Below are 27,387 nucleotides of genomic sequence, written 5' to 3'. Positions count from 1 at the left end.
CAAACCAACAAAAGACACACACCACCGACTTCAGGCTGGAAAATGGTGTTGGAGAAAGGAAGCCAATTAGAAGGATTAGTAATCATTAGTGACAGAGGCCAAATGGTTCTGAGGAATGGAAAAATCACTGCAGGGGGGAAGTGGCTTGTCTCAGAGTGTCCCTGTAGTTCTCCCTGGGTCATGTGTTCGTGAACGATGTGTGCTGGGATGTGGAAGACAAGCTTGATCTTTAAAGGTCTAAGAATTGAGAGGGGGACAGGGCATCACAGAAGCTGAGTGGGAGCAGTGAGCTGAGTCCAGTGATGTGAAGTTTAGCAGGGATGTGTGTCAGCTCCTGGGGCTTGGAGAGCTTGCCCCGTGATGTGGATAAGCCCTTGCTTCCCTCCCCAGGTTCTGAACTTACGAAAAGGTGGACACGGGAGTCAGGGATTTTTTTTTTTTTTTAATGTCAGCTGAGTGGTAAAATCCTATGTCTTAGGTGGTGTGGCCAGACGGGCTTGTGGGCAGTGTTGGCCTGAGTTGCAACCAGTGTTGCGGGCCTGAGGTGTGCTCACCCCTCAGAGGTCAGGCCTCTCTCCCAGAGAGATGGCCTCCCCCGGGACCCCTCTCTGCAGGCAGGCAGTAGTGGGTTGAGCTGAGTGGAGGGTCTTAACACCTACTGTCAGATAGGTCTCCTGCCTTCGAGAAAGAGCAAGGGGAGAGGGGCAGAGGCCAGTACCAGATCTCCAGGAAAATTCTTCCACCTGGAGGTTTGGGGACGAGGGGACGAGAACACCTGCCCACCTCGCCACCTTCAGCAGACAGGGAGCAGCAGGTCTCAAGGCTTCAGGTTGATGGCAGGCTGAATACTAATACAGTCATAAGCTGCATTCATGTGAATGGATCATCAAGACCGAGTCTGGTCAACCACAGCTCATGGGCCACTCAATTTTTCTGTCGCCTGCAACCTATGAGAGGTCTTTACATTTTTTTTTTTAAAATAGTTAGGAGGGAAAAAAATCAAAAGAGGAATCCCTTTTCCTGACATGTGAAACTTACATGAAATTCAGATTTCAGCATCCATAGGAAAGTTTTCTTGGGACACCGCCCCGCTGTGTATTGTCCAATGGCTGCTTCCACTTCTCCAGGGGCCGATGTGAGCAGGTGGGACAGAGGCCAGATGGCCAGCAGTGCCTGGAATCTTCCCTCTCCGGCCCTGTAGAGAAAGCTTGCTGACTCCGATGGAGAGTGAAGCAGTGGTCACGTGGTTGATGGCTCCCCTGCCTGCGTCACACCCAGGACCGTGTGTTCCAGCCCACGGTCACACTTGAAGTTGGGGTGGGTCCCCAGAAGCGTCACAGGGATAGTGAAGAGGCCTCCCCTGCCCCCCGCCACCCTGCAGCAAACCATGTCAAGTGAGGCCTGGTGGGGAGAACCGGGTTGTCTGAGCCAGAAGAGGAAAAGGCACCGTGGGAATGACAGCTGCCTTCAGAGTTCGTGCTCGTTAACTGTTTTGAATTCTTGGAAGAGAAGTACTCAGGGAAGGCGGTTGTGTAGTTAATTTAAGGGGCCCTGACCTTGAGTCGGAACATGCGGGTTCAAGTTCAGGCTTCTGTTTGCTTTCTCCGGGCTTCAAAGATGAAGTGCGCGTGTGCACCAGTGGCCAGGTCTACAGGGAATTAAGGCTCAGCTTTCACCTCAGAGGGGCTTTCTGGCCCTTGGGGAACACAGTCATGAATACACTGACCCGGAGCCCACCTGCCGAGTGGACGGCATTGGCGGGGGGTGGGGGTACCGGTGCCGGGGGAGGGATTGGTCCTGCTGAGGGGCTGGTGTGACCCGGGCTTCGGAGAACAAGTAGGATTCCAGCCCCTCCAGCCCAGAGCATCCTGTGTCCCTGTGAAATGGTCACTAATCTGAGAGGCTGTCATGTGGAAGGGGAATTGGACACGTTCCTCGTGACCCCAGGCAGTGATGACACATGTGGTGGTGACAGGTCTGGTCACGCCAGCCTCTTGCTTCCAACCCGGTGGGCGGCTTTCCTTGCTCTTCAGCATCAGCGTCTCCCAAAGGGATGGAAAGGGGCGTCCGGCTGCAGCCTTGCTGGTCTCCCCTCAATTTCCCGTCCAGGTTCTGGGAGAGCCTCCTCCAACTGGGTCAGGTGCCTGTGGTACCTCCACCAGCGTCCTCTGCACGGCCTTGGTCATGCTCCAGACACACGAGGACGGTCTCTCCACGTGTGAATGGATGGAGAAATGGCCAGTCTTTCCAGTTCACCGTGGGAGCATCGGTACCGGGCCCACAGGAGCAGCGTCATCTGCAGTTGTAGAATAATGATAGATCTGCTCGATGGAGAAACACCCCAGAAGAGGAAATGGGCTCCCACCAGAGGGGGTGAGTTGCCACCCCTAGAGGCGTGGAGACACTGATGGTGACCACGTGGAGGGGCTCAGCCGACAGCTTACGCAGATTCACGGCCTGTGTGTTGTGAGCGTGCTGGGGCTTCCTGTGTCTCATCGCCACCCTCCCACATCACTGTTGGTCTCCGCTCTTGGGGAGACTCTTGAGGATGACTCACCTGAGGCCCTACAGCTAGAAAATGGCAGAATAAAGACTGGGACCCAGGCTTACTCCGCCAGCCTGCTGTCTCCAGCGGGGCCAGGCCAGGGAGCCTGCCTGAAGTTCTGGGATCCCTGGAGCTTAGCCCACCTACTGCTTCTGTGTTTTTGCAGTTGGGTGGGTTTTAAGCCCCCTCCAGAAGGTTAGAAAATTTGAGTGATAGGTGGCATTGAACACTCCTAATGATGCGCCCAGTACATGAGCATTCTCAGCTATGATGTTATTAAAAACATGGTACTGTCCTCTCGGTGTTGGCAAAGAGTGTTTCCTGCTGCATTTGCTGAACTCTGGGTTGGCAGGAAGGAGCCTGGGGTGGCCGTGCCTTGTCCCGTGGGATGTGGACCGTGCGCCTAGCTTGAACTCAGTTGTCTGACAGGGCTACGGTCCTGTGAGTCACTGGTCACGACTTTCAAGATAAAAAGCTTGCACGTTGGCGGTTCTCTTCCTCAGTGATACTGATCTTGTCGTTGGTTATAGAACTTTACTAAGTGGAAGACTGTTGTTTCTTAAACAGGATTAATACCTGACAAACAAAAGTGTAGAAAGTCTTTGGACCTCACGATTTCCAAGATTTGTGAAGAGGATATTTGTGCTATCTCCCCCACAACTGACACAGAAACAACCAAATAACCTGTGGTTTTGCACGAGCCTGAGGCTGTGCTGGTTGTCACAAGCCCAGGCTCTCACTCCGCTGTGCTGACGTTCTGAACATCTCCAGCCGTCTCCCAGGGCTCCAGACTATTCAGACACCTTGATGACCTAACAAGATTTGTTCCGTGTGTTAATCATTCTGTTTCCACACTGCTTCATTTATTCCTTTGGACGAACAGACTGCATTTTGCTTTATGTCTCAGAACTCAGCTCTGAGAGGGGTGACCCAGCAGGGCAGACAGCATGAGGACTGTGTTATTCTGAGTCCTGGCGGGGCCCCAACACCAGGACGTGTAACCTGGGGGCCTGGACAAGCTGGCGAGTAGCCTTTCCCAGCAACTGGGCATTGTGCCACCGGACTCTGAACTCCCTGGGGCCAGAGACTCTGTCTTTTCACTTCACTGCCTGCCAGTCCAACTCCCAGCCCAGGGTGGAAGTAGAGTAATCAAGGGGTGAGGGGCAGGAGAGGGGGGCTTCCAGTGTCCCTCCCTGTCCACTGAACCACGTAGCCTCAGTTTACTCCTCCGCTCTGCAGCACCTCCACCCCTCCACCGACCCTGCTACAGAGAGCCTGCAGGGATGTCCTGGGGTGGGAGGCCTTTCCCACCCCCTCTCCTTGGTTGCTTCCTAAACCATCAGTCTCTCTTGGCCAATCTCCTGCTAATTAACCAGAATATGGCCTTGAAGCTCATAGAAGTAGCTGTTGTATTTATTAAGTTTAAAAGTATTTTTGACCTTGAAGTTTGGAGGCTTTTAAAAATTATTTTGTATTGGGGTATCAGTTCAGTTCAGTTGCTCAGTCTTGTCCAACTCTGTGCAACCCCATAGACGGCAGCACCCCAGGCTTCCCTGTCCACCACCAACTCCTGGAGCTTGCTCAAACTCATGTCCATCGAGTCAGTGATGCCATCCAACCATCTCATCCTCTGTCATCCCCTTCTCCTCCTGCCTTCAATATTTCCCAGCATCAGGGTCTTTTCCAGTGAGTCAGTTCTTCGCATCAGCTGGCCAAAGTATTGGAGTTTCAGCTTCAGCATCAGTCCTTCCAATGAATATTCAGGACTGATTTCCTTTAGGATGGACTGGTTGGATCTCCTTGCTGTCCAAGGAACTCTCAAGAGTCTTCTCTAACACCACAGTTCAAAAGCATCAATTCTTCAGTGCTCAGGTTTCTTTATGGTCCAATTCTCACATCCATACATGACTACTGGAAAAACCATATCTTTGGCTAGATGAACCTTTGTCAGCAAAGTAATGTCTCTGCTTTTTAATACACTGTCTAGGTGTGTCATAGGTCTTCTTCCAAGGAGCAAGCATCTTTTAATTTTATAGCTGCAGTCACTATCTTCAGTGATTTTGAAGCCCAAGAAAATAAAATCTGCGACTGTTTCCATTTTTTCCCCATCTATTTGCCCTGAAGTGATGGGACTGGGTGTCATGATCTTCATTTTTTGACTGTTGAGTTTTCTTTTTTTTTTAATTAGTTTATTTATCTATTTTTTAACTTTACAATATTGTATTTGTTTTGCCATACATTGACATGAATCCACCACACACATATATATGGAATTTAGTAAATCGTTAAAGATAACCCTATATGCGAGACAACAAAAGAGACTGTTGAGTTTTAAGCCAGCTTTTTTACTCTCCTCTTTTACTTTTGGAGAAGGCGATGGCACCCCACTCCAGTACTCTTGCCTGGAAAATCCCATGGACGGAGGAGCCTGGTAGGCTGCAGTCCATGGGGTCCCTAAGAGTCGGACACGACTGAGTGACTTCACTTTCACTTTCATGCATTGGAGAAGGAAATGGCAACCCACTCCAGTGTTCTTGCCTGGAGAATCCCAGGGACGGGGGAGCCTGGGTAGGCTGCCGTCTATGGGGTCGCACAGAGTCGGACACGACTGAAGCGACTTAGCAGCAGCAACAGCAGCTTTCACTTTCATCAAGAGGCTCTTTGGTTCCTCCCGGCTTTCTGGGTTAATTGGAGTATAGCCAATTAGCAGTGTTGTGATAGTTTCAAGTGAACAGCGAAGGGACTCATATATATATACATGTGTCCATTCTCCCCTAAACTCTCCTCATCCAGGCTGCCACATAACACTGAGCCGAGTTCCATGTGCTGTTGTTGTTCAGTCGCTCAGTCATGGTCTGACTCTTTGCTCACTCATGGACTGCAGCACCAGGCTTCCCTGCCCTTCACTGTCTCCTGGAGTTTGATGTCTCCTCCATGATGATGCCATCCATAAAGCAGAGTTCCATTTGCTCTATGGCAGGACTTTGAAGTTCTTAACAAGGTGGTCTTACCATGTGATCTGTCTCAAACATCTAAATTAAACTGCCTTTTCTGTCTTGTAGCTCAGGCCTAGCTTCCGCCCCGCCAGGCCCGCTCTGTAGCCCTTGATCTGCCTCCTTTGCTTCGGGAGCTTGTCAGTGGGCCAGGCCCAGGGAGCAAAGGAGCTGAGGGCTGGGGGAGTGACGCCCCGGGGTGACCTGGGGGGAGTGGACGGGGGGTGGGGGGAGGACTGGAGGACCGGCTCAGCCCCGGGGCACCAGCGCAGGTCTCGGAGGCCAGCCAGACGCTGGGGGTCTCCAGGAGAGCGGGCCCGAACCTCAGGGCAGAAGTACTGTCAGTGTCATCACTCAGGCTTCCGGCTCTTCTGTGTCTTTTTAAGTTTTGTTTTCAGGTTTATTTTTTTTCTTTTTGGTTTCCTGTTTGAATTATTTCAGTTTTGATACATTTTAGCGAACGGAAAAAAAAAGATTTCTAAGTAGAATTTTGCCACACACAAAAAACCAGGAGCTTTTCATTTTTTCAGTCGTAGTCAGTGGTCTCAGCGGTCACAGATGGGATGCTAGTGTCAAGATGGCCACACTGTTGGCTGCAGGAGGCTCTGGCATCGTCACCCAATGAGATCACAGCTCCCTGGGTGTTCCTTCTGGGGTCTTGGCAGGTGGTAATGCTGGGGATGGCGGGGTGTGGGGACTGCGTGAGACCTAGTTCACCCACTTTCCAGCATCACAGAAATGCCCCGTGCTTTATACATTACCTCATTTTTAGCTACCACCTTGGTGGTCCAGCCCAAAAGTGTTAAAAAGAAATCTCATTTTTATCTCTTGATGAGTCTTAAAAAGGATCAAATCTGTAATTCCTAGCAGCGCTTTTCTTCACTGCCGGAAGCGCCACCCCTGCCCCCTAGTTCCCCTTGTTTCTGACCCTTGTTCTCCCTCCCCTGTTGAATATGTTGGAAGACTGACTCCCTGATGGTGGGACTTCTTTTCCTGTTAGTCCAGGGCGCACCCCTCGAAGGCCAGCTAAGGCCAGCTCGTTTGGGATGGTGCCGGGTAGTGGAGGGGAAGTGGGGCAGGCGAGTGCTGACTTCCCTCTGGCTAGCTGGCCCAGGGGGATCCCAGGAAGAGTCTGACGTGGAAGATCTTATCCCCTCTCAGCTGCTTTTGGGGAAATGAGATCTGGCTCATGAGATCATCAAAGCTGTGATCACAATAGTCTTCTGCTTGGCGCCTCACTTGTGGTGTTCTCCTCTGTGTCTGTTTGGGGTTGTAATCCTGTTATAGGAGAATTTTTTTTTAATTTTCTTTTTAAAGAGTCTAGATTCCACTTGCTGTAGCAGAGCTGATTAGGGGTCCACTCAGCTCTGTCCTTCAGAGGCAGGTAGGGGAGCGATGCGGCGTCCAGCATGACCTTGGGGGAGTCCTGCCCTCCCTGCCGGGGTTAAGGAACAGACACTTGGGGGTGTGGAGTCCCCTGCCCCATGTACAACAGGACCAGGGCAGGAGCAAATGAGACAATTCCTATAAAACACTTGCCAGAGAGTCTGGCACAAAGCTCAAATTGTAGCTCTTTTAGTTAATTTAATTAAAAACCATACTTTTTCCTACTAAAATACTGTGTTTCCTCTCCTTTCACTGAGAAACCACACTCCTGATAATGTTGGCAAATGAAGTTGTCTGAACACCTCCGGTCGTCTCTGAGCTGCAGGCCCGAGTCCTGTTGGTACCCACAGCAGCGCCCACGGTCCGCTCCCTGGCCCTTCTTGGTCTGAGTTACTGACCGACACCTGTGGGTGCTCTGGGCCAAGTGAATACAAGGACTTTAGGCGGCTGTTCCCATTTTTCCCGAGTGGGGGCTGTTTAGCCCTACCATGATTTTTTCTGATAAATTGATCAGATCGTCCTTTCTCTAAGTTTGGAGGCGGGGTTTAATTTTGAGGATTAGGGCAGGAGGCTAGGGAAGTCCATGCATGTGTGTGTGTAGGTGTGGGTGTGAGGAGACCATAGTCTGCGGTGGGTCCCCATGGAGGCCCTGGCAGCTGCTGAGAGGCCTCAGGCTCAGGAGAAACTCCCATTTCAGGGGTCTCAAATCAAATGCCCCAAGGGGATGGGCAGCACCTTTTAAGAATGCAGTAGGTTGGTTGGAGTCTGTGACCAGTGAGAGCCATGCCCAGTGGAGGCCCCAGCCCAGGACAGGCCCTCCACGTCCACAGAAGACCAGGATGACCCAGTGGGATGTAGGCAGATGCTTTTCAGGGGTCCCCAACCTCCAGGGTCTGATGCCTGAGGATCTGAGGTGGAGCTGATACAATAACAGAAATACAATGCACAGTAAATGTGCTTGAGTCATCCCCAAACCATTCCCCCTCCCCAGTCCGTGGGAAAAAATTCTTCCATGAAACCTGGTGCCAAAAAGGTTGGGGACCGCTGCTCTAAAAGGCTCTTCATGGAAGAAAAAAGGTGACTGTATTACCATGAGAAAAGCATCACCAGTCCTGGGCTTTAGGAAAATGGATGCTCCGTGTGGCGGGAGTGTTAACGGATGGTTTGCTTGAGGAGGCATTTTGGCAACATCTGTCACAGCTCGACGTGTGCACACACCTGGACCCAGAATTCCCTCTTCTAGAAATTATCCTAAAAGACATCAGGAGTCCACAGGACTGGTGGAGGGGAATGTTTGTAAGAGTGAAGAATGCGGAAACAGTGCAAACGCTCATCAACCAGTCAGAGACTATGCGCACATACACGATCTGTCTTTACACTGCGATGTTATACAGCCTTTCAGAGGACACCGTAGCGTTTTTAATAAAAATCTACCTTATAGGTGCAAATGCATTACAGCTTATATTTTTAAACAATTCATTAAAATTTTTCATAAATATCTAGGCAAGAGTAAATATATAATTAACAGCTAATCAATTGTTCTGAACAGATATGCACCCGCTCTTAAAAATGTACTTGTCCATAGTTTTCTAAGATGTTGGCATAGGGGAAACATCTTAAAGGGTACGTGAGGCACCCTTTCTTTATTGAGAATATATATATTTCCTTCTAGAGAATGTATATCAACTTGATTGAGATATCAAATATCCTTATGGTTAAAATTGTAAATTCCAAATCCATGAGGCTTTGACTCCAGTTAATCATTGGACTTTTTTTTTTTTACTAAGGGAGGGAACCCTTTCACAATGAACCCCAAGAGGTTTGGCAACTATTCAAAAGTTCTCTTCCTCATTTGTACTTCGGTATTTTACATGTTCGAACATAATACAATTTGAAATCTGTTGCACATAGTAAAATATTGCAAGTATACAGTTTGAGCTCTCCAGGCCCATGAATTATCCCTCTGGTCACATGAGGAATTGTAGTAGACGATTTAAGCTGCACACCTAGGTCCATGCATGTCTCTTCTAAGTGGCCCCCTTTCTGGAAACGACGTCCCTCTCCATGCCTGCAGTCTGAGCCTCGTCCTGAGCTCAGGCAATGCCCTGCGTCATGGCCCATCATGGCCGAGGAGCATCAGCGTGGGCAGGGTGGGGGTGGCACGGCCTGAGGTCCCCGGGTTTAGGGCTGGGTGCTGAGCAGACCCTCTTGATCATTCTTGGATTTAACAGATCTTCTACGCAGGGTGAGGTGCACTGTACTGGTTCTTAACTAATTTCATTCCCTCATTGTCCAGTGAGGTCAGTATTTTGACTCTCATTTTATAGTCAACACAATCTAGGGTAAAAGAACTGAGGGTCCCCACAGTCACACAGCTGAATAAGCAGGGGCAGATGGGTTTTATATTCAGCTCTGAGGGATTCTGAAACCCATACTCTTTATGTTCCCTATTCCTCTTGAATTTTGTAGGACAAAGATATGTATGACACTGATTACTCAATATTTAGATTGAATTTTTAAATGCTCTAAAAATGTCTATCTAAATCAATGATGACTCTTTACAGGTAAAATTATCCAGTGTATTTTCTTCCCCTTAAATAAAGCAGGCTTGTGTAATTGTAGTTCATTTTTTTTTTATTGAAGTCTCGTTGATTTACAGTGTTAATTTCTGCTGTACAGCAAAGTGACTCAGTTATACACATATATACATTCTTTTATGTATTCTTTTCCATTATGGTTTATCCCAGGATATTGAATATAGTTCCCTGTGCACTACAGTATTATTATTATTGTTGTTACATTTTTGTAGGAAATGACCAAGTTCACTCCTGGACACTAGTCACCAGCCAAGCCTTAGATACCGCGTGGAGAGTGGTGAAGGGGTCGGTGACCTTAGCAGTTTCATTTCTGGTGGCCATCCTCTGCTACTTCAGAAGGCTGCATTTGTATTTAGGGTACCGGCTGAAATGGTATGTGGCTCTGTCAATTTTGAATTTCAAAAATTGCTGTTCAGAATAGAATTTTTATGTTATTATTCCATTTATCTTTTAGGTGGATTGGATATCTGCAGAGAAGATTCAAACGTAAATATTTTCACGCCTGTGTTTCCTTATTTTAAGAGAGGGTTCAAGAAGGGGAAGGGAAGGGAAAATTCACCACCGTGTATTTTCGATTTGGTTCAGGGAACCTCAGCGTGGAGGCGGAAGTTGATTTACTCAGTTATTGTGCAAGAGAGTGGAAAGGAGAGACACCCCATGCCAAGCTGATGAGGAAGGTGTGTGTCTGTTTGTTCAGGTTGTGGTGGATGGAGAATTTGTGTGTAAAAATCAGGAAACCCGCATTCCACTATGCTTTACCAAGTATGGAGCCAGGAACAACTGTGGCTGCAGTTAAAGAGCCAGACAGCTGCGAGGCATCACCTTCAGGCCTTTCACCTAGTGCTGGGGCCTTTGCGGACTTGGGTAAATTAGGCCTGTTATTTCAGGACTCTTGAGCATTGTACCCTTTTCAGCTCTCTCCTGGCCAGGGCTATTAAAGCATCTGCAGGGGCCTTCCCTGGTGGTCCAGTGGCTAAGACTCCCAATGGAGGAGGCCTGGGTTCAATCCTTGGTCAGCGAACTTGATCCCACATGCCACAACTAAAGATCCCACATGCTGCAACTAAGAGCCGGCACAACCAAATAAATAAAGATATATTTTTAATCTGCACATGCTTTGGAGACTTCTGTCCTTGAAGGGATCAGGCACCTTGACATAAAATATTTTGAGGATTTTTTTAGAACTTTCCATCAGACCAGTCTTGGTAAATATCCCCAGCTGTGTTGTCCAACCTTGTCACTAGAAAAAGCCAAAAAAAGTCAAAAGGGAAAAAGAAAAAGTACTTTTCAATTACTCTTTAGCATGGACTTAAAAGTACGTGTAATATTGTTCACTGCAGTCAGGTTGTAGCCATCCTCTCCCCGCAATGAGGTTCCCTGACTCTTGGGCTTCCAGGAAGTTATCAACTAAAATAGCATCACATGGAATCTGTACACACAAAAGTCACTTGAAAATTACACGTGGTCGCATCCATAACCCATACTGATTCTGTTTCTGTTGTCCACTTTATTTGGGAGTAGCGCCTTGCTAAAGATGCCATGAATTAGCTTCCTTTAGTCTCTCGTCCAGTGGAATTAAAAATGGCTTTTTCTTCTGGTGCCAATAGGCTTACGAGGAGCTGTTTTGGCGGCGGCATATTAAATGTGTTCGACAAGTCAGGAGAGACAACTATGACGCCCTGAGGTCAGTGCTGTTTCAGATCTTCAGCCGGGGCCTCGCTTTCCCATCCTGGATGAAAGAAAAAGACATCGTGAAGGTATGTTAGGTCCTCACGCTGGAAATCTGGCAAAAGTCACGCTGATGGGAACTGCAGCACAGAGTCCCGGGTCTTCTGTGGGTGGTTTTGTATTGTACACAAGGTGTCAGGAGATTGAAGGTCCTTTAGCTCAGTCCTCTGTCTCTCATGCCAGTTTGCAAAGAAAGCATCTCAGATAGTCATACTCAATTTTGTTTTTAATGCCAGCATCTGTTTTTGAGAAGGGTATCTGCCTTTTGTAAGTAAAGTGGTCCCTTAATCCATGTTTCTACTCTGGCTCTTCGAGCATTGACAAGCACAGTGTGTAAGCTCCATCCCAAAGATGCCCTCATATCCCTTTTTTGTCAATCCGTCTCTCACCCCAGGCATCCACTGATACATCTTCTGTCCCTTTAGTTTTGCCTTTTCCGGAATGTCAGAGAAATGGAATGATCCATTGTGTAGACTTTTGAATCTGCCCCTTTCACTTAGCATAATGCATTTGCAGATCATCTGTGTTGTTCCATGGATTTGTAGTTTAGTGCTTTTATTGTTGAGTGGTGTTCCTTCATATGAATAGAAGACATCTTGTTTATCCATTCATGCATAAGTTGAAGGACATGTGGATTGCTTCCAGTTTTTAACAGTTATGAATAAGGCTGTTACAAATATTCCAATTCAGGATTTCGTATGAATGTAAGTTTTCATTCCTTTTGGGTAAATACCTAGGAATGAGATTGCTGGGTCACATGATAGGTTTTTCTTCAGCTTTGTAAGAACCTGCCAAGTCTTTTCCTAAGCGTCTCTGCCATTTTGCCTTCCCACCAATAATGCGTGAGTTCCAGTTGTGCTACATTCTCAGATTTTTTGTTTGCTTTTTAGCCATTCTAATAAGGATGCATTTGTATCACTGCTTTTGGTTTGCATTCCTCTAACAGATAATGATATTGAACATCTTTTCAGATGCTAATTTTGCCACCCACATTGCCTCCTTGGATAAGTCTCAGTTCAAATCCTTTGCCCAATTTTTAAAATTGAGTTTTGAGGATTCTTTATATATGCTGAATACAAGTGCTTTATCAGATACGTCATTTGCAAAGATTTTCTCCCAGCCAGTGCCTTGTTTTTTTCATTTTCTTGACAGTGCCAGGCAATATATTCTTGATGAATAACCTTAAGTTTTATTTGAATGTAATATGCCTATTACATAAGTGTGAGCAGTCTAGGAGATAGTGGATGACAGGGAAGCCTGGTGTGCTGCAGTCCATGGGGTCACAAAGAGTCAGACATGACTTAGCGACTGAACAACAACAATGATATGCCTAACCACAGATGCACATACAAGGATGGAGAAGCAAAGAAATATAAAGTATATACATATATATAACTCCACATGCTCTATTTCCTTAACATCTTTTATTTAGAGTTGTTTTATTGGTAGTTTAGTTTAATGTAGCAGTTGTCAAGTGTATGCTTTGTGCCAGCCCTGTTGCTAGTTGCTGAGGACAGAACACAGCCGAGACCCTGGGTGCCACAAGCTCAGCGGGGTGGAAGATGGATCAGATACCCACAATGGATCAGATTCTTACTCATGCTATGATCATATATAATCCAACAAGAATCCTGAAAAATGGATAGGATTGTCCTTCATTTATGGTGGAGGATGTGCTAAGAGGTAACATAACTTGTGCTAATTGAGTAACCTCTCAGCAGACCAGTGAAGAGCTAGGTTTGAACCACAGAATGCCTCCTCCTATAATCCATGTGTTCCCTGATGTATTGGGTTGGCCAATTACTCTAATGCTGTTTGGTTAAAAATAATTTCTAAATGGATATACCTAGGAAGTCTGGGAAGTGTTTTATGTAAAAAGATTGTTTCTGTAGACATAGTGTTCATTCACGTTTTCATCTGTTGTGAAATTGTGGATCAAGAAGGTGATCCAAATCAATCCACAAATCTAAAAAGAGACTATGTTTTACTTAACTGCCATTACAATCTTTTACAATGAAGACTTCTGAATGAGATAAGATTACCCGCTGTGCCATATTCCGAGCTGTGTGTCAGACATGCTGAGATACTGACCACTGTTGGCATCTACTTCCTTTTCAAGCTTCCTGAAAAACTGCTCTTTTCGCAAGGTTGTAATTGGATCCAGCAGTACAGTTTTGGTCCTGAGAAGTATACAGGTTCCAATGTCTTTGGAAAATTACGCAAATGTGTGGAATTACTGAAAACACAGGTGAGTCTCCAGGGGAAAAAGACGAGGAATAAAAGCGTGCGTCCCACACGCAGCTGCTCGCCTGCCGTGTCAGGCATGTCTCTCTGTGTCCCGTGAGAAGGACGTGCAGGCCGAAACACTCATCTTCTAACTGACCATTTCCTTTCCTGCTCTTCGTTCTCCTCCCAAGTAATGATCGAGAGCAATATTGTTCTACACGGTTAGGCCGGTTGTGGCTAACTAGCCCGCCAACCTTAACGATCACATATTTTTGTTTTTCTAGAAAAATGTGGTGTGAGGTCCAGACAAGACACTGGGAGATGCCCTTTGGAATGTACCCTGTTAGTAACTCAGGGATAGCACAGATGTTATCATTTGACTAAGAGTTTTTCCTGCCTTTTACTAGACACAGATTTTAGGTTGTTGAAATGAGTCCTTCTTGGGAAATGTCATTTCAGTGCCACGGCTTTCTGATCTGTAAAACTAATAAAATGAGTAGTCTCAACCCTGTACCATTACTATGAGGATTTAATGAGCAAATACCCATAGATTGCTTTATACTCCACCCTGGCACACAGCTAGTGGTGAAGAATACTAATTAGTACTCTTCGTCACTGGACTATCCTTTGTATAATCCAACATCTTTAGAGGTAGCTTTAGGAGGCTGACTTCTATAGTATTCTACCTAGTAGGCAGTGTATTTTTGAAAAAATATCTAAACTACTTCGTTGTTGTAAAAGTAATCAATACTCAGGGTTACAACAATCAGTGTCAAAAGATATAAAATGAAAAGTTAATGGGTCCCCTCATTAATCCCTGGTTTGTTTTACAAGTACTTTAAAGATTATGCAATGATGTGTGTATTGACCTTTCCCTTCAAAGTTTCACTAAACATCTGTGTTTTTAGTGGGCTGAATTTAGTGGAATTAAAGATTATCACAAGAGAGGAAGTATGTGCAACATCCTTTTTTCTGACGCTCTCCTGGAATATAAACTTTACGAAGCCCTGAAGTTCATCATGCTTTATCAAGTCACCGAGGTTTATGAACAAATGAAGACCAAAAAGGTCATCCCCAGTCTTTTTCGACTCCTGTTTAACCGGGAAACCTCATCTGACCCTTTGAGCTTCATGATGAATCACTTGAATTCTGTTGGCGACACGTGTGGACTGGAGCAGGTAAACGGGGCAGAAGAATCATGTGTCTGATGAAGGACAATGTTGGCAATACTTCAGCATGTAGGTGATTGCAGTTTGCTGTCAGCAGTGATAAAACCAGCTGCAAAGAGTGGCATGCGTGCTGAGTCGCTTCAGTCATGTCCGACTCTGTGCGACCCCATGGACTGTGGCCCACCAGGCTCCTCTGTCCATGGAATTCTCCAGGCAAGAATACTAGAGAGGGTTGCCATTGCCTCCTCCAGGGGATCTTCCTGGACCACGGATTGAACCTGGGTCTCCTGCCTTGGCAGGTGCATTCTTTACCACGGAGCCCCCCAGGAAGCCCACAAAGAAGTGGCGGATGGGTATTACTGCACTCCAGTCAGGAAGAGTGATACAAGCCTTCCTGCCCCACGCCAGCTGCTGTGTCTTCGCAGCTTGGTTACCAGCGAGCAGCAGTGCCAGATGCCTGTCTGACCTTCACGCTGCCTCTCAGGTGGGAATAGGCTCTCCCACTACAGAGGTTACCTGGCAGGAAGTCCAGCTGCAAAATGAGATAACATTTGTGAAACCTTGTGGTTACTTAAAGGAGAAGGCAATGGCAACCCGCTTCAGTACTCTTGCCTGGCAAATACCATGGACAGAGGAGCCTGGTAGGCTGCAGTCCATGGGGTCGTGAAGAGTCAGACACGAGTCAGCGACTTCACTTTCACTTTTCACTCTCACGCGTTGGAGAAGGAAATGGCAACCCACTCCAGTGTTCTTGCCTGGAGAATCCCAGGGATGGCGGAGCTTGGTGGGCTGCCGTCTATGGGGTCGCACCGAGTCAGACACTACTGAAGCGACTTAGCAGCAGTAGCAGTAGCAGTGGTTACTTAATGCAGGTAAACAGAAGTTATTGAAACTTTGAAAGTTCATACAATGCTTTTCTTTTCTTTTTTTTTTTTTTTTAATTTTTTTAATTTTATAAATTTATTTATTTTAGTTGGGGGCTAATTACTTTACAATATTGTAATAGTTTTTGCCATACATTGACATGAATCAGCCATGGGTTTACATGTGTTCCCCTTCCTGGACCCCCCACCCACCTCCCTCCCCATCCCATCCCTCTGGGTCATCCCATTGCCCCGGCCCTGAGCCCTTGTCTCATGCATCGAACATGGAATGGTGTTCTGTTTCACATATGATAATATACATGTTTCAATGCTATTCTCCCAGAACGTCCCACCCTCACCTTCTCCCTCAGAGTCCATAAAATTGTTCTATGCATCTGTGTCTCTTATTCTGTCTCGCATATAGGGTTATCGTTACCATCTTTCAAATTCCATATATATGCATTAGTATACTGTATTGTTGTTTTTCTATGCCCATAGCAAAGGGGCTTTGTTTTGCTTTGCTTTCCTATGAGGTACATACAATGCTTTTCTATGCCCATAGCAAAGGGGCTTTGTTTTGCTTTGCTTTCCTATGAGGTACTCAAAATTACCTGACATTTTAATTAAAAGTTAATTCATTTAAAATGATTCTTTTTTTAAAAAGTTGGAGAACAGAATACTCTTATTGCAAGCATTCCTTTATATTTTTTCCAAACAGCTTGCCTTGTGATCCCCCTACGGAGACCTTTTTCTGTTTGTTCCCTGCCTTCCACGCAGACGTCTTCCATGTCTGTCCCCAATTCCACACCCACGCACGGTTCACATGCGGGCCTGGCCACGAGCCCATCATCTCACGAGCTGTAGAACACTCTCCTCCACTGGAGGGAGGAGGCAGGCATTTGGGAATGTGCATCTGTGACCTTTCTTTCATCTCCTCCCCACAGATTGATATGTTTATACTCGGATACTCCCTAGAAGTAAAGATAAAAGTGTTCAGGCTGTTCAAGTTTAACTCCAGAGACTTTGAAGTCTGCTACCCGGAGGAGTCGCTCAGGGAGTGGCCGGAGATCTCCCTGCTGACTGAGAATGACCGCCACTACCACATTCCTGTCTTTTAAGTCAGGCCGGACTCGACACCAGCTCTCGCCAGTGACAGAAGTCACCCTTGCAAGTAATGTTTCTAGAAAACCAAAGCTGGCATTGCTGCCATGGAAGGAATCAGGACCTCCCTCTCCAGGGGCACAGGTACCCTGGACAGGGGACCCCACGGTGCCTTCCCTTTGTTCTCACTGGTTTCCTCCAGCGCAGCTGCACTAATGGATTGGTGGGTTGGTGGTTTGACCTTGTTTGTGAAGACTCTGGTCACTTCACACACAATAGGGCACAAGGACATTTAGTTTGAACAAGAACAACAACAGGAAAAAAGTGAGAAGAAAACAAGTACAGGAAAAGGACTAAAAGGAAAGAATTTCTTTGGCTATAACCTTTATGTTCTTCATTAGGAATCTTGTCTTTGACTGATTTGGGATCTTCATAAACATGGCCTTATTTGATAAGCATTATCTTCCCAGGAATCTCTGTGGTATATTGATTTTCCAGAACCCTTTGATTAACTTTAAAATTGTGCGTGTGTGTATTTATACTCACATGCATGTATACGTGTATAGTTTTATATATACATGTATAGTTTTATATATACATATCTAAACACATACATACACATAGCCACTACTTTGTAATGTTGTACAATTTGTTTTATATCTCTTTACCTTTTTTTTTAACTGTTGCATCTGGCCAGTTTAATATGTTTTGTATAGATCGAAAAGATACATTCTACAGATTAAGGCAACTGAATGACAATTATTGAACTGTCACAAAAATATTAAACTGGTGTATTTGCATGTGTATTTAATGTGTGTAGGTAGAAATCATGCCCGCCACCCCCCCCCCCCCATATCTGTATTCTAATCCCTGGAACCTGTGAATAGGTTGGGTTAAACGGCAAAGGAGAATAAGGTTGCAGGTGGAACTAAGGTACTAGTCCACTGACTGTGAAATAGAGTGGTCTGGGTTCTCCAAGTGGACCCAGCATAATCACAAGGGTCCTTAAAGTAGAAGAGGGGACTTGGGAGAGGATCAGTCAGGGGGAGATGGAGGAAGAGACAGACAGTGAGAGACCGAGGCAAGGCAGCTGCTTTTCACTGCAGCAGCTCCAAGTAGGACATTACTGCAGTTACACGAAGGAGCCACAGGCCAAAAACCATGGGTGGCCTCTGGAAGCTAGGAAAGGCCAGAGAACACGTTCTCCCCTAGAGCCTCAGGCAGCACGAGGCCCTGCCAACACTTTGATTTTTAGCCCAGTGGAACCCGTGTCAGGCCTCTAACCTAGAGACCTGTGATGATAAACCTGTTAAGTTGCTAAGTTTGTGGTTCATGTTACAGCAACCGTAGACAACTAACATACTCAGGCTCACTAACTTCTGGTCGTCTCTATTTTGGAAATACTTTTCCAGATTATTTTGGAAATACTTTTCCAGTTTATTTTGGCAGTCTTTATTTTGGAGGTACTTTGCTAGTCCTGTTTTGTATTTTGGCAAATACAAAGTAACTTTTAAAATCTTGGCTAATGGGATACTATTTCAAAGTTACAAACCCCTTCTAAGAATGACTTACTTATTAACATGTTTGACGCTAATGTTTTCTCATGTTTCCATATGTTTACTGTAAATAAAAAGGAGGTATGTTAAATGCTGCGGTTTATGAAACTAACATTTAGATTCTTCTGTAATGGGGATACTCACCTGCATGTACCACGTAAGCCAGTGTTGGGCCTGCTGCCATTTTGTTCTCTGGGTGAAGAGCTAAAGAGTATCAAGCTCAGACCCAGGGGCTTTGCAATACCTTGAGAGCCACACGAAGCAGGATCTCTACAGCCTTTCTTGATCTCTATAGCCCTTGCCTGCATCTATGGGTTTTCATAACCCTTGGGCTTCCATGGTGGCTCAGTCAGTAAAAGAATCTGCCCGCAATGCAGGAGACCTGGGTTTGATCCCTGGGATGGGAAGACCCCCTGGAGGAGGGCATAGCAACCCACTCCAGCATTCTTATCTAGAAAATCCCATGGAGAGGAGCCTGGTGGGCTACAGTCCATGGGGTCACACAGAGTCTGACATGACTGAAGCAACTGAGTATGACACTGGCAGCTTATAAGTCTTGTCATGTTATCAGCCCGTGATGTTTATCCTTAACCGTGCTGGGGGATGGCGCAGTGTGGGAAAAGAATTCTTTAAATAGAGGGGCAAGACCAAATTGTGGAAAACATTTAAATATGATAATAATGAAAGTAAAAAATAAGACTCTTCAGTAGTTGCTGTATGGAAAACATTGAAATAGAAGATTTTAGAGGACGAGGTATTGGGTGTTTTTATTTTTAATTCAGTTGTATGATGAATGTAACAAACTAATTAGAAGGAACTACATATAAATTAGCACCATTTTAAAATGCCAGATGGGTTTGATTCCTGGGTCAGGAAGATCCCCTGGAGAAGGAAATGGCAACCCACTCCAGAATTCTTGCCTGGGAAATTGCATGGACAGAGGAGTCTGACAGGCTACAGTCCATGGGGTCACAGAAGAGTCAGACATGACTTAGAGGCTAAACAACAACAGCTTATTTAAACATGGGATGTGTTCTAAGAAGCATTCCTGCAGTACAGAAATATTGTTTCCACTGAAATAGCCTTTTTGTAAACAAAGAATATTTCTTGCTTCTAACTTATAAAACCTCAGATGTAACATCTAGACAGAACCAAATACAGGTTGGTAGTTAAAACTATCAGTATAGCATTTTACTGTTCTGTTTTGCTCACCCTTGAGTTTGAAAAGGTAGAGTGAAGGTCAAACCAGTAATGCTGGGGGGTTTCATGGACAGCATACACTTGACTCCATTGCTCCTTAGCGTACATGAACACGTCTATATGGACAAACCCAAAAGCTTGAGACTTCACTGACCCCATGTTTTGTTATCACTGTCCTCCCCAAAGACAGAATCTGGGAAACAACTGGGGAACCATCTCATGTACCTGCTAGTCTCAGCTTGTGTCCACCTCTCAGCATGTCTGTGGACTTCCTTTGGGTGCTGGCCTCTCTGTTGGACCAGCTTTGTGGGAAGGGCTCCAGGGCTAGATGATGAGAAGGAGTTGGTGCAAACTGACAATGGGGCTGAAAACCTAAAAAACTGCACAAATATCCTGGAACTTTCAGTGTGTGAATCTAAGTAGACACATTTATGACTTACTTGAAGATCCCCTGGAGGAGCAAATGGCAACCCACTCCAGTATTCTTGCCTGGAATATCCCATGGACAGAGGAGCCTGGCAGGCTATAGTCCATGGGGTCGCAAGAGTTGGTCATGACTGAGCACACATACTGTATCACACTATAAATTAAAAAAAAACAGAGATGAGGTGATACTTGGTGAAAATGTTATAAAATATTCATATCTTATAGCTAAATAAGAAAGATAAATATGCGTTTCCCTCTCTCTTATGAGGAGCTGGCCTTGCCTGTAATTAAGCATGATTAAAGGAAAAGCTCAGCACTGGTGTATATTTGACCTGGGTTTAATACATTAGTCATAAAACGGTAAATGAGAGATTAATTTTCCCACTTGGTTTATATTTCACGGGGTAAGAGTGGACACTTCAGTCTGCTTGTGAGACCAGTTGTGTTATTAGTTGCATTTTTGGTTGTCCCTTCTGAGTCCCTGTCTTCTTGCAAGCACACTAAAGACACTCCATGCACTGAACAGGAAGAGGAAATATCACATGATTCTCTTTTTAAAGCAGGAAGTAAAAAGCCTTTTTCCCTTTGAACATTGTGGCAGAGCAGTGTTTGCGAAGCTTATCTGTGGTGAGTGTGATGGTGGACCCTTTTTTTAAATTTCCGATTCTTGGCAGACGGGCATTTTTGTAAAAGTAAGATGTTGCACTGAGGTCAGATCGCTATAAGAGTTTCTCAACACCTGCTCTCAGTTTCCGGACACATCCCTGCAGACAAGCAGAAAGAGCCTGCAGTGTGGCACTGGTCTATAGAACACACTGAAGCATGAGTTTCAGGCAAGAATCAATATATCCGATGTTATTTCTCAGGGAGTTTGGGGTTTTGCCAGAACGAGAGGGCAGTGCTTTTGTTTTGTTTTGCTATTGGGCCAACCAAGGCCGCTGCGTGGAGTTGTCCAGTGTCTGCCTTGCTCAGGACACCTGACTGAAGAGGTGTGTGGGGGCTGGGGTCTCTCTTCTGAGTCATGACCCTCTGCCTGGCAGAGCTCCTTGGGTCAGTCATCAGACAGTCCCAGTTACATTTGCTACTTTTTGAGAAGGCTTCCATAGGTTTCTATGTTCTCTCAACAGAAATCAGCAAGAAGCTCCTTTTGATTTCAGTTCTTTATGCTTAACAAGAATCTTCACGTTTTATTTCTTTATGGGATTTCGAGCTCCTGTGGGAAGGAGTGTGGGTCTTACATCACCGTGATTAGACCAGTGCTCACACTAATAGCAAATGAATTCCAAATCACAAGTTTATAATGAAAGCCATGTGCAGCTGTTAATCTTCTTAAAGAAGCAAAGAATCAAACTGTGATGATTTCCTTCCTTCCTTCCTTTTTTATTGATCCAAAACTTGAAGAGACCAAGTTTTTAGATGGAGTTCTGGGGAGAGAAGCTTCTTGAAGCTAGTGATACCCCAACATATTCATCAAGTCAGAGTGACCTATGAAGTGGCCACAATAGACAAAAGAGGTCAAATCAAGTATGGCTAGCATTTTATCTGCAGTGAGGTTAAAATTAACCAACATCTAGTTCACAGAGAAACAGGTTCTTAAACAAATATGGCTCATGAAAGAACATTATTTATTGGGGTCACGGACTCCTAAGAGCGAAACAGAACCTTAAGATGTCCGGAGAACACACGTCTCGTTTTCCCTCTGCTGTGGAAGAGGCCTGACCCCCGCCCGGACTCCACAGAGCCTCCAGGCAGGTCCCAGGTAGGAGGCAGCGGGTAGGGTGGGGCTGGTATGGCAAACAGGGTCCAAGGGCATAGCAGTCTGAATCCACAAAGCCGTGGCAGGTACACCAGAGCCCTGTATTTATCAAAGTCAGAAGCTGAAGGACGCACCCCTGGGTGTGCACGGCTGAAATCAGGAAAAATGAAGGCCTGGAAGCTTATCACCAGCACAGAGCAGATAACTTCTGGTGGCAAATGGGATAGGAGAGAGTTCTTAAACAACAGGTGGCTTGTAAGGTCTCTTCTCCACCAGACATATACATTTTGTGCCTTGGTTATTGAGGGTCTTCATGCATCTGAAAGACACACTGTGCTCAGCCTTCACAGGCCCCGTGCATGGTGGGCTGAAGAGGGCACAGGCTCAATGTCTGTAATAGGGAAGAGATTTGAGCACATCCGTGAATTCCAATTCTGTGTGGGGTTTTAGTGTGAATGACAAATGTTTATGAGCTTCAGTTGCTGTTTTATGATTAATATGAAATACTGCCCAAGCCTCAGTCAGTCTTGCCAGAAATGCAAGAAATATATTTCTAACATATTTTGTGTTCTGTCCCAGCTGTTTGGTGGTAAGGACAGAAAACCACTTAAGTCAGTTTGATAAGGAGAATCCCACAGATCAACAGGGCAGAAAGTACAGCCAGTCCTCCTGGAAGGCGCCTGGGGCCTGAGAGCCAAGAGTTAGTTTCCAGCTGCATCTCTCACGAGTCACGGAGAGATGGTCTCATCGTTCCAGATTTCCCGCCTCACCCTGTAAGTGATTCTCTCTTTCCCTTCTCTTTGTCCCTCTTCACCTCTGTCTCCCTCTCTCCATTCTTTGGGCACACAAGGCTGCTCCTGCCACTGAAGGAAGCTGCATCTTAGTTCACGAGTTAAAAAAATCTTGAGAAGTAGAATCTGATTGGCTCAGCCTGCGATGGCCGATGAACCACATGCACGGCTCTAGCCAATCATCTGTGACCTGGGTAGGGGGCCCGGGTGCCTGCAGCATAGATTTGATGTTTTCTGGGAATTTGGTGTGATCAGGGCATGCTTCAAACCATCAAATACACATGAAGTTTTTCACGGCTTGGGTGCATAGAAGAATCGGCATTCAGAGCACCTGGTAATTAAGGTTGGTAACAATTAGCATCTCACTAATAGAAATGTTAACGAGCTCTTTGGAGAATAAAGACAAATGTGGTATCAAAGACTAGGGTGACAATCACACAAGGTTGGCCTCATGAGGCAGTTTTCTCAGTGGTTGGAGGGAAAATAGGGAGAAAAAAAAGTAACAGGTGTCCAGAGTAATCCCTTCATGTGCAGGTTTGTTGCTATTGATCTAAATAAATAGCTGAGAAGACACACATGTGCTGCTTTAGAAATGTGACCTGAAGTCTCATGAGCTTTTCTGCAGCTTCCTGATGGAAAGAGATTGGCGGTTCTTCTTTGTCCTCTAAACCTCACCTATGTGCGTTTTTAGCGGAACTTTTCGCTTGCGGTTGGCTAGCTCTGTAAAGTACTCTGGCTCTGGTACTTGAATTCCATGCTGTAAAGGGTGAATTTGACATTGTTTGCTTCCTCCAGGTTCCATGATGACTTCCTTAATTTGTTGTTCTATTTGTGCCCTGGATAGTAAATTCTTACTGGCAGTGGAAATTGGCTCCTGCATTCTGAAGCATAAGCACCAAGGTCAACTCTGATTGCCTGGCACCCCCCAGAATTCCCAACAGCTCTACCACAGGTTAATGTTTACTGTAATGAGATATTGTTTTCCCTATGCTTCTTTTTTTAAAAAATAATTCGCTATTCGTGGTTGACTGGGTCTCCATTGCAGGGCACAGGCTCTTTGTTGCTGCATACGGGCTTCCTGTAGTTGGGGAGCGCACAGGCTTCTCATTGCAGTGCTTTTCTTGTGAAGCACGTGCTCTGGAGCCCATAGGCTTCAGTAGTTGCCGCATGGGGGCTTAGTAGCTGCAACACAAGGGCTTAGTTACCCCGACATGTGGGATCTTCCCAGACCAGGGATCGAACCCATGTCCCCTGCATTGTCAGGAGGATTCCTAACCACTAGACCACTAGGGAAGTTCTCCCCCTGCCACTGCCCCCGCCTCTTATTGCTTCTATTAAGATATTTGTTAACATACAGCCTGGAGCCAGGGGACAGCACAGAGAACCCAGGACCACAGAAGGGTAAATCTGCTGGTTGTTCTCATTGGTCAGATCATGTTTGTGGCTTCCTAGACATTAAGAAAATAAAAACAATGGGAAATCTTTGAAGAGCCTCATGGTGAATATCAGAAAAGATAGCTTGGTGTAGTAAGTGAATATCCACTAAATCTATTTCTGGACCAACCTGTGCTAGAGACATTAAACTTACCTACATTTCAAAGGTTAACAAAACAACCTAACTAAGCAAAGGTAAGTTGGGCTTAAAAACAGAGAGAGAGAGAAGAGGAAATAGTTTCTATAAGCTAATGATTGGCAAGACCTAACGGAATGGGTAATTGTATTGAAGAATGCTGTAAAAATCACAATAACAAGAGCAGTCATACTTAAAGCTTCATTTTAATAACCTCAGACACCAAGTTGAATATCCAAGTGGGAAGAAGCAAGCATCTTATAAGACAGATACTGTTGGTGCTAAACCCATAGTTACTTACCCAGCTCAGGAAGAAGTAAATATATATGGTGACATGATTTGAAATAGTTCCAAGCCATCTCCCTTACTTTACTCTTAAATCATCCCCAGATGATGAGATTTTCAAAGTCAGCTATTGTGCTGAACAAAGGGCAGTGATGAAAAATTGTAACCAAAAGCATTTTCAAATGAGTGAAACAAAATAGGCTTCTTCAAATATGACCTGGAAAGGAGTCTCTCAACATAAAACCATGTAATGACTTTTATAAATTTCAGGAATATAAGCAAAGACATGTAATGAGGGATAGCTACTTCAACAAGTGTACCAATGCCTCAGAGTTGCTATTTGTGGGCTGATGGTCCTAAGAAGATGCAGTCTTCAGTGCCACGGTATCCTAACAGGGACTGGGGAGTTGAACATCATCCATGTGGCAGACCAGAAACCTGTCAAGTCCTTGTATACAGAGAGAATCAAGTGTCACACTGAATTACTGACTTTGTGATTAATGACCCACTGTCTGACAGCCACTTGTCTTTACAGGAGATTTTTGTTTCTCAGCAGCCAGCCACACGTTTGGTCCCTCCATGCAACTGCAGGCAAACTCAATTCCATGTCCCCTCACCACAACTCTTTGGTCTCAAGCTGTATCATGTGGAGAGAGGATTTTATAACTCTCTTAGCAAGGATCTTTCAGATCAAGGTCAAGCTGTGGATCTTTCAGATTATGCCTTCAAGACACCCAGCATCTCTGGGTCTCCTCCACTCAGGAGACCCAGAGGTCACACCTGTATAACTATATGACCTTTTAGGATAAAACCAACATTTTTTTTAAAGGAGGATAGGGAAGTAAAGATACTCTATGACCTAACAACTCAACGTTCAACATCCAAAAAAAAACTTACTAGACATGCCAAAAATCAGGAAATAAGACCCCATAACCAGAAGAAGAAAAAGAATCAATAGAAAAAGACCCAGCAATGACAGAGATGGTGTAATTAGGATGCAAAGACATTGAAATAGCTATTACAAATATGCTCAACATGTTTAAGGATCTTTAAATAGTAGGAATATAGTCAGGAAAGATGGTGAAGACATAAAGAACCAAATGGAACTTCTAGAAATGAAAATTAAGATATCTAAAGGGGAAAAACACACTGGATGGGACTAACAGCAGCTTAGATGTGGGAAAAGAAAACATCAGTGAACTTGAAGATGTAGCAACACAAACGACACGATCTGAAACATCAAACAGATAAATAAGATTCAGTGATCTGGGAATAGGATCAGGTGGTTCATTACATGTTAATTAGAGTCCCAGAAAAGTGTCTGTGGGCAGGAGAGGGAGACAAAAAGATATATGAAGAAATAATGGCTGAAAAACTGCCAAATTTAATTTTAAAAAAACCCAAAAAACTATAGATTCACAAATCTAAGAACCTTAAGCAACCCCAGGTAGCATAAATGCACACGTACACACACATCAGAGCACATCAAAATTGAGTTTCTGAAAGACAGTTATAAAGAGAAAAATCTTAAAATCAGCCAGAGGAAAAAGGCACATGATGTACGAGGGAATTAAGATAAGAATGAGAGCAGATTCCATAAACGATACAAGTCATAAGACAATGGTTCAGCATCTTTAAATTGTAGAGTAAAAAAAATACTGTCAACATAGACTTCTGTATCCAGCAAGCATCTTCTTTAAAAATTTCACCTTAAGATGAAATAAAGACTTACTAAGACAAACAAAAGCTGAGAGGCTTTACCATTTAGCACCACTGTGTAAGTAATGCTAAAGACTATTCTTTAGATAGAAGAAAAATAAAACCAGATGGAAACTTGAATCTGTACAAAGGAATGAGAAGTACAAGAAATGGAAAATATGTGGGTAAATACAAAAGTATTTTTCATTTTAAAATTTCTCCTGAGAGTAATTAACTATATAAAGCAAAAATAACAAACACATTGGGTTCATAGCTTTTGCAAAAATAAAATGTATAACAATGACAGCACAAAGAATGGAAGGGGAAATGGAATTATACTGTTATAAGGGAAATGGGAGTATACATAACATTCAACATAATGGGCTAGATGAAGCACAAGCTGGAATCAAGATCGCCAAGAGAAGTATCAATAACCTCAGATATGCAGATGATACCACCCTTATGTCAGAAAGCAAAGAGGAACTGAAGACCCTCTTGATGAAAGTGAAAGAGGAGAGTGAAAAAGATGGCTTAAAACTCAATATTCACATGTAGACCCATGGCTGATTCATGTCAATGTGTGGCAAAAACTATTACAATATTGTAAAGTAATTAGCCCCCAACTAAAATAAATAAATTTATTAAAAAAAAAAAAAACAACTCAACATTCAGAAAAACTAAGATCATGGGATCCAGTCCCATCACTTCCTGGCAAATAGATGGAGAAACAATGGAAACTGTGACAGACTTTCTTTTCTTGGGCTCCACAATCACTGCAGATGGTGACTGCAGCCACGAAATTAAAAGACGCTTGCTCCTTGGAAGGAAAGCTATGACCAACCTAGACAGCATATTAAAAAGCAGAGACATCACTTTGCCAACAAAGGTCCATCTAGTCAAAGCTATGGTTTTTCCAGTAGTCATGTATGGATGTGAGAGTTGGGCCATAAAGAAAGCTGAGTGCCAAAGAATGATGCTTTTGAACTGAGGTGTGAGGAAGACTCTTGAGAGTCCTTTGAACTGCAAGGAGATCAAACCAGTCAGTCTTAAAGAAAATCAACCCTGAATGTTCATTGGAGGGACTGATGCTGAAACTGAAGCTCCAGTACTTTGACCACCTCATAAGAAGAGCCAACTCACTGGAAAAGACCCTGATGCTGGGAAAGATTGAAGGCAGGAGGAGAAGGGGATGACAGAGGATGAGATGGTTGGATGGCATCACTGATGCAATGGACATAAACTTGGGCAAGCTCCAGGAGATGGTGAAGGACAGGGAAGCCTGCTGTGCTGCAGTCTTTGGGGTTGGGAAGGGTCAGACACGACTTGGCAACTGAACAACAACATATATTAATTATTATGGGTTGGGTTTTTTTCTGATAAAGCCTCTAAAGAAACCACTAGAAAGAAACCACATTAATACATTTGGAAAAAAGATATTGTAAATATAATAAATGTTGCTGGGTGATATGAAATGATGCAGCATGTTTAAATTAAACC

At 44.8% G+C, this 27,387-nt stretch overlaps 1 protein-coding gene and 2 long non-coding RNA genes across 4 annotated transcripts in view; 2 read left to right on the top strand and 1 right to left on the bottom strand.

The window, feature by feature from the left end:
* OTULINL (OTU deubiquitinase with linear linkage specificity like) overlaps positions 1–18,255 on the top strand; it is a 29,541-nt gene extending 11,286 nt beyond the window's left edge. Inside the window, exons 2-9 of one of the 2 annotated variants that reach the window (XM_081520840.1) lie at positions 2,110–2,373; positions 9,734–9,893; positions 9,976–10,007; positions 10,107–10,198; positions 11,129–11,278; positions 13,369–13,497; positions 14,384–14,653; positions 16,452–18,255. In XM_081520840.1, coding sequence (XP_081376966.1) covers positions 2,223–2,373; positions 9,734–9,893; positions 9,976–10,007; positions 10,107–10,198; positions 11,129–11,278; positions 13,369–13,497; positions 14,384–14,653; positions 16,452–16,625 — 1,158 coding nt within the window. In that variant the 5' untranslated portion in view covers positions 2,110–2,222 and the 3' untranslated portion in view covers positions 16,626–18,255. The remainder of the gene's footprint in view (positions 1–2,109; positions 2,374–9,733; positions 9,894–9,975; positions 10,008–10,106; positions 10,199–11,128; positions 11,279–13,368; positions 13,498–14,383; positions 14,654–16,451) is intronic. The other variant, XM_081520841.1, reaches the window with a different exon arrangement.
* Positions 17,249–27,387, bottom strand: part of LOC145517722 (uncharacterized) — a 29,955-nt gene continuing 19,816 nt past the window's right edge. The window contains exon 2 of the long non-coding RNA XR_014062288.1: positions 17,249–19,944. This is a non-coding gene — a long non-coding RNA (uncharacterized LOC145517722). The remainder of the gene's footprint in view (positions 19,945–27,387) is intronic.
* LOC145517723 (uncharacterized) lies at positions 20,713–25,104 on the top strand. The gene is made up of 2 exons (XR_014062289.1): positions 20,713–21,549; positions 22,126–25,104. It is a non-coding gene; the product is annotated as an uncharacterized LOC145517723 (long non-coding RNA).

This window comes from Giraffa tippelskirchi, chromosome 8, assembly GCF_054371585.1.
Source record: "Giraffa tippelskirchi isolate mGirTip1 chromosome 8, T2T-mGirTip1v1.2.pri, whole genome shotgun sequence".
NCBI lineage: Eukaryota > Metazoa > Chordata > Mammalia > Artiodactyla > Giraffidae > Giraffa > Giraffa tippelskirchi.
Note: the sequence above shows the minus strand (reverse complement) of the source record. Positions and strands in the feature narration are given on the sequence as shown.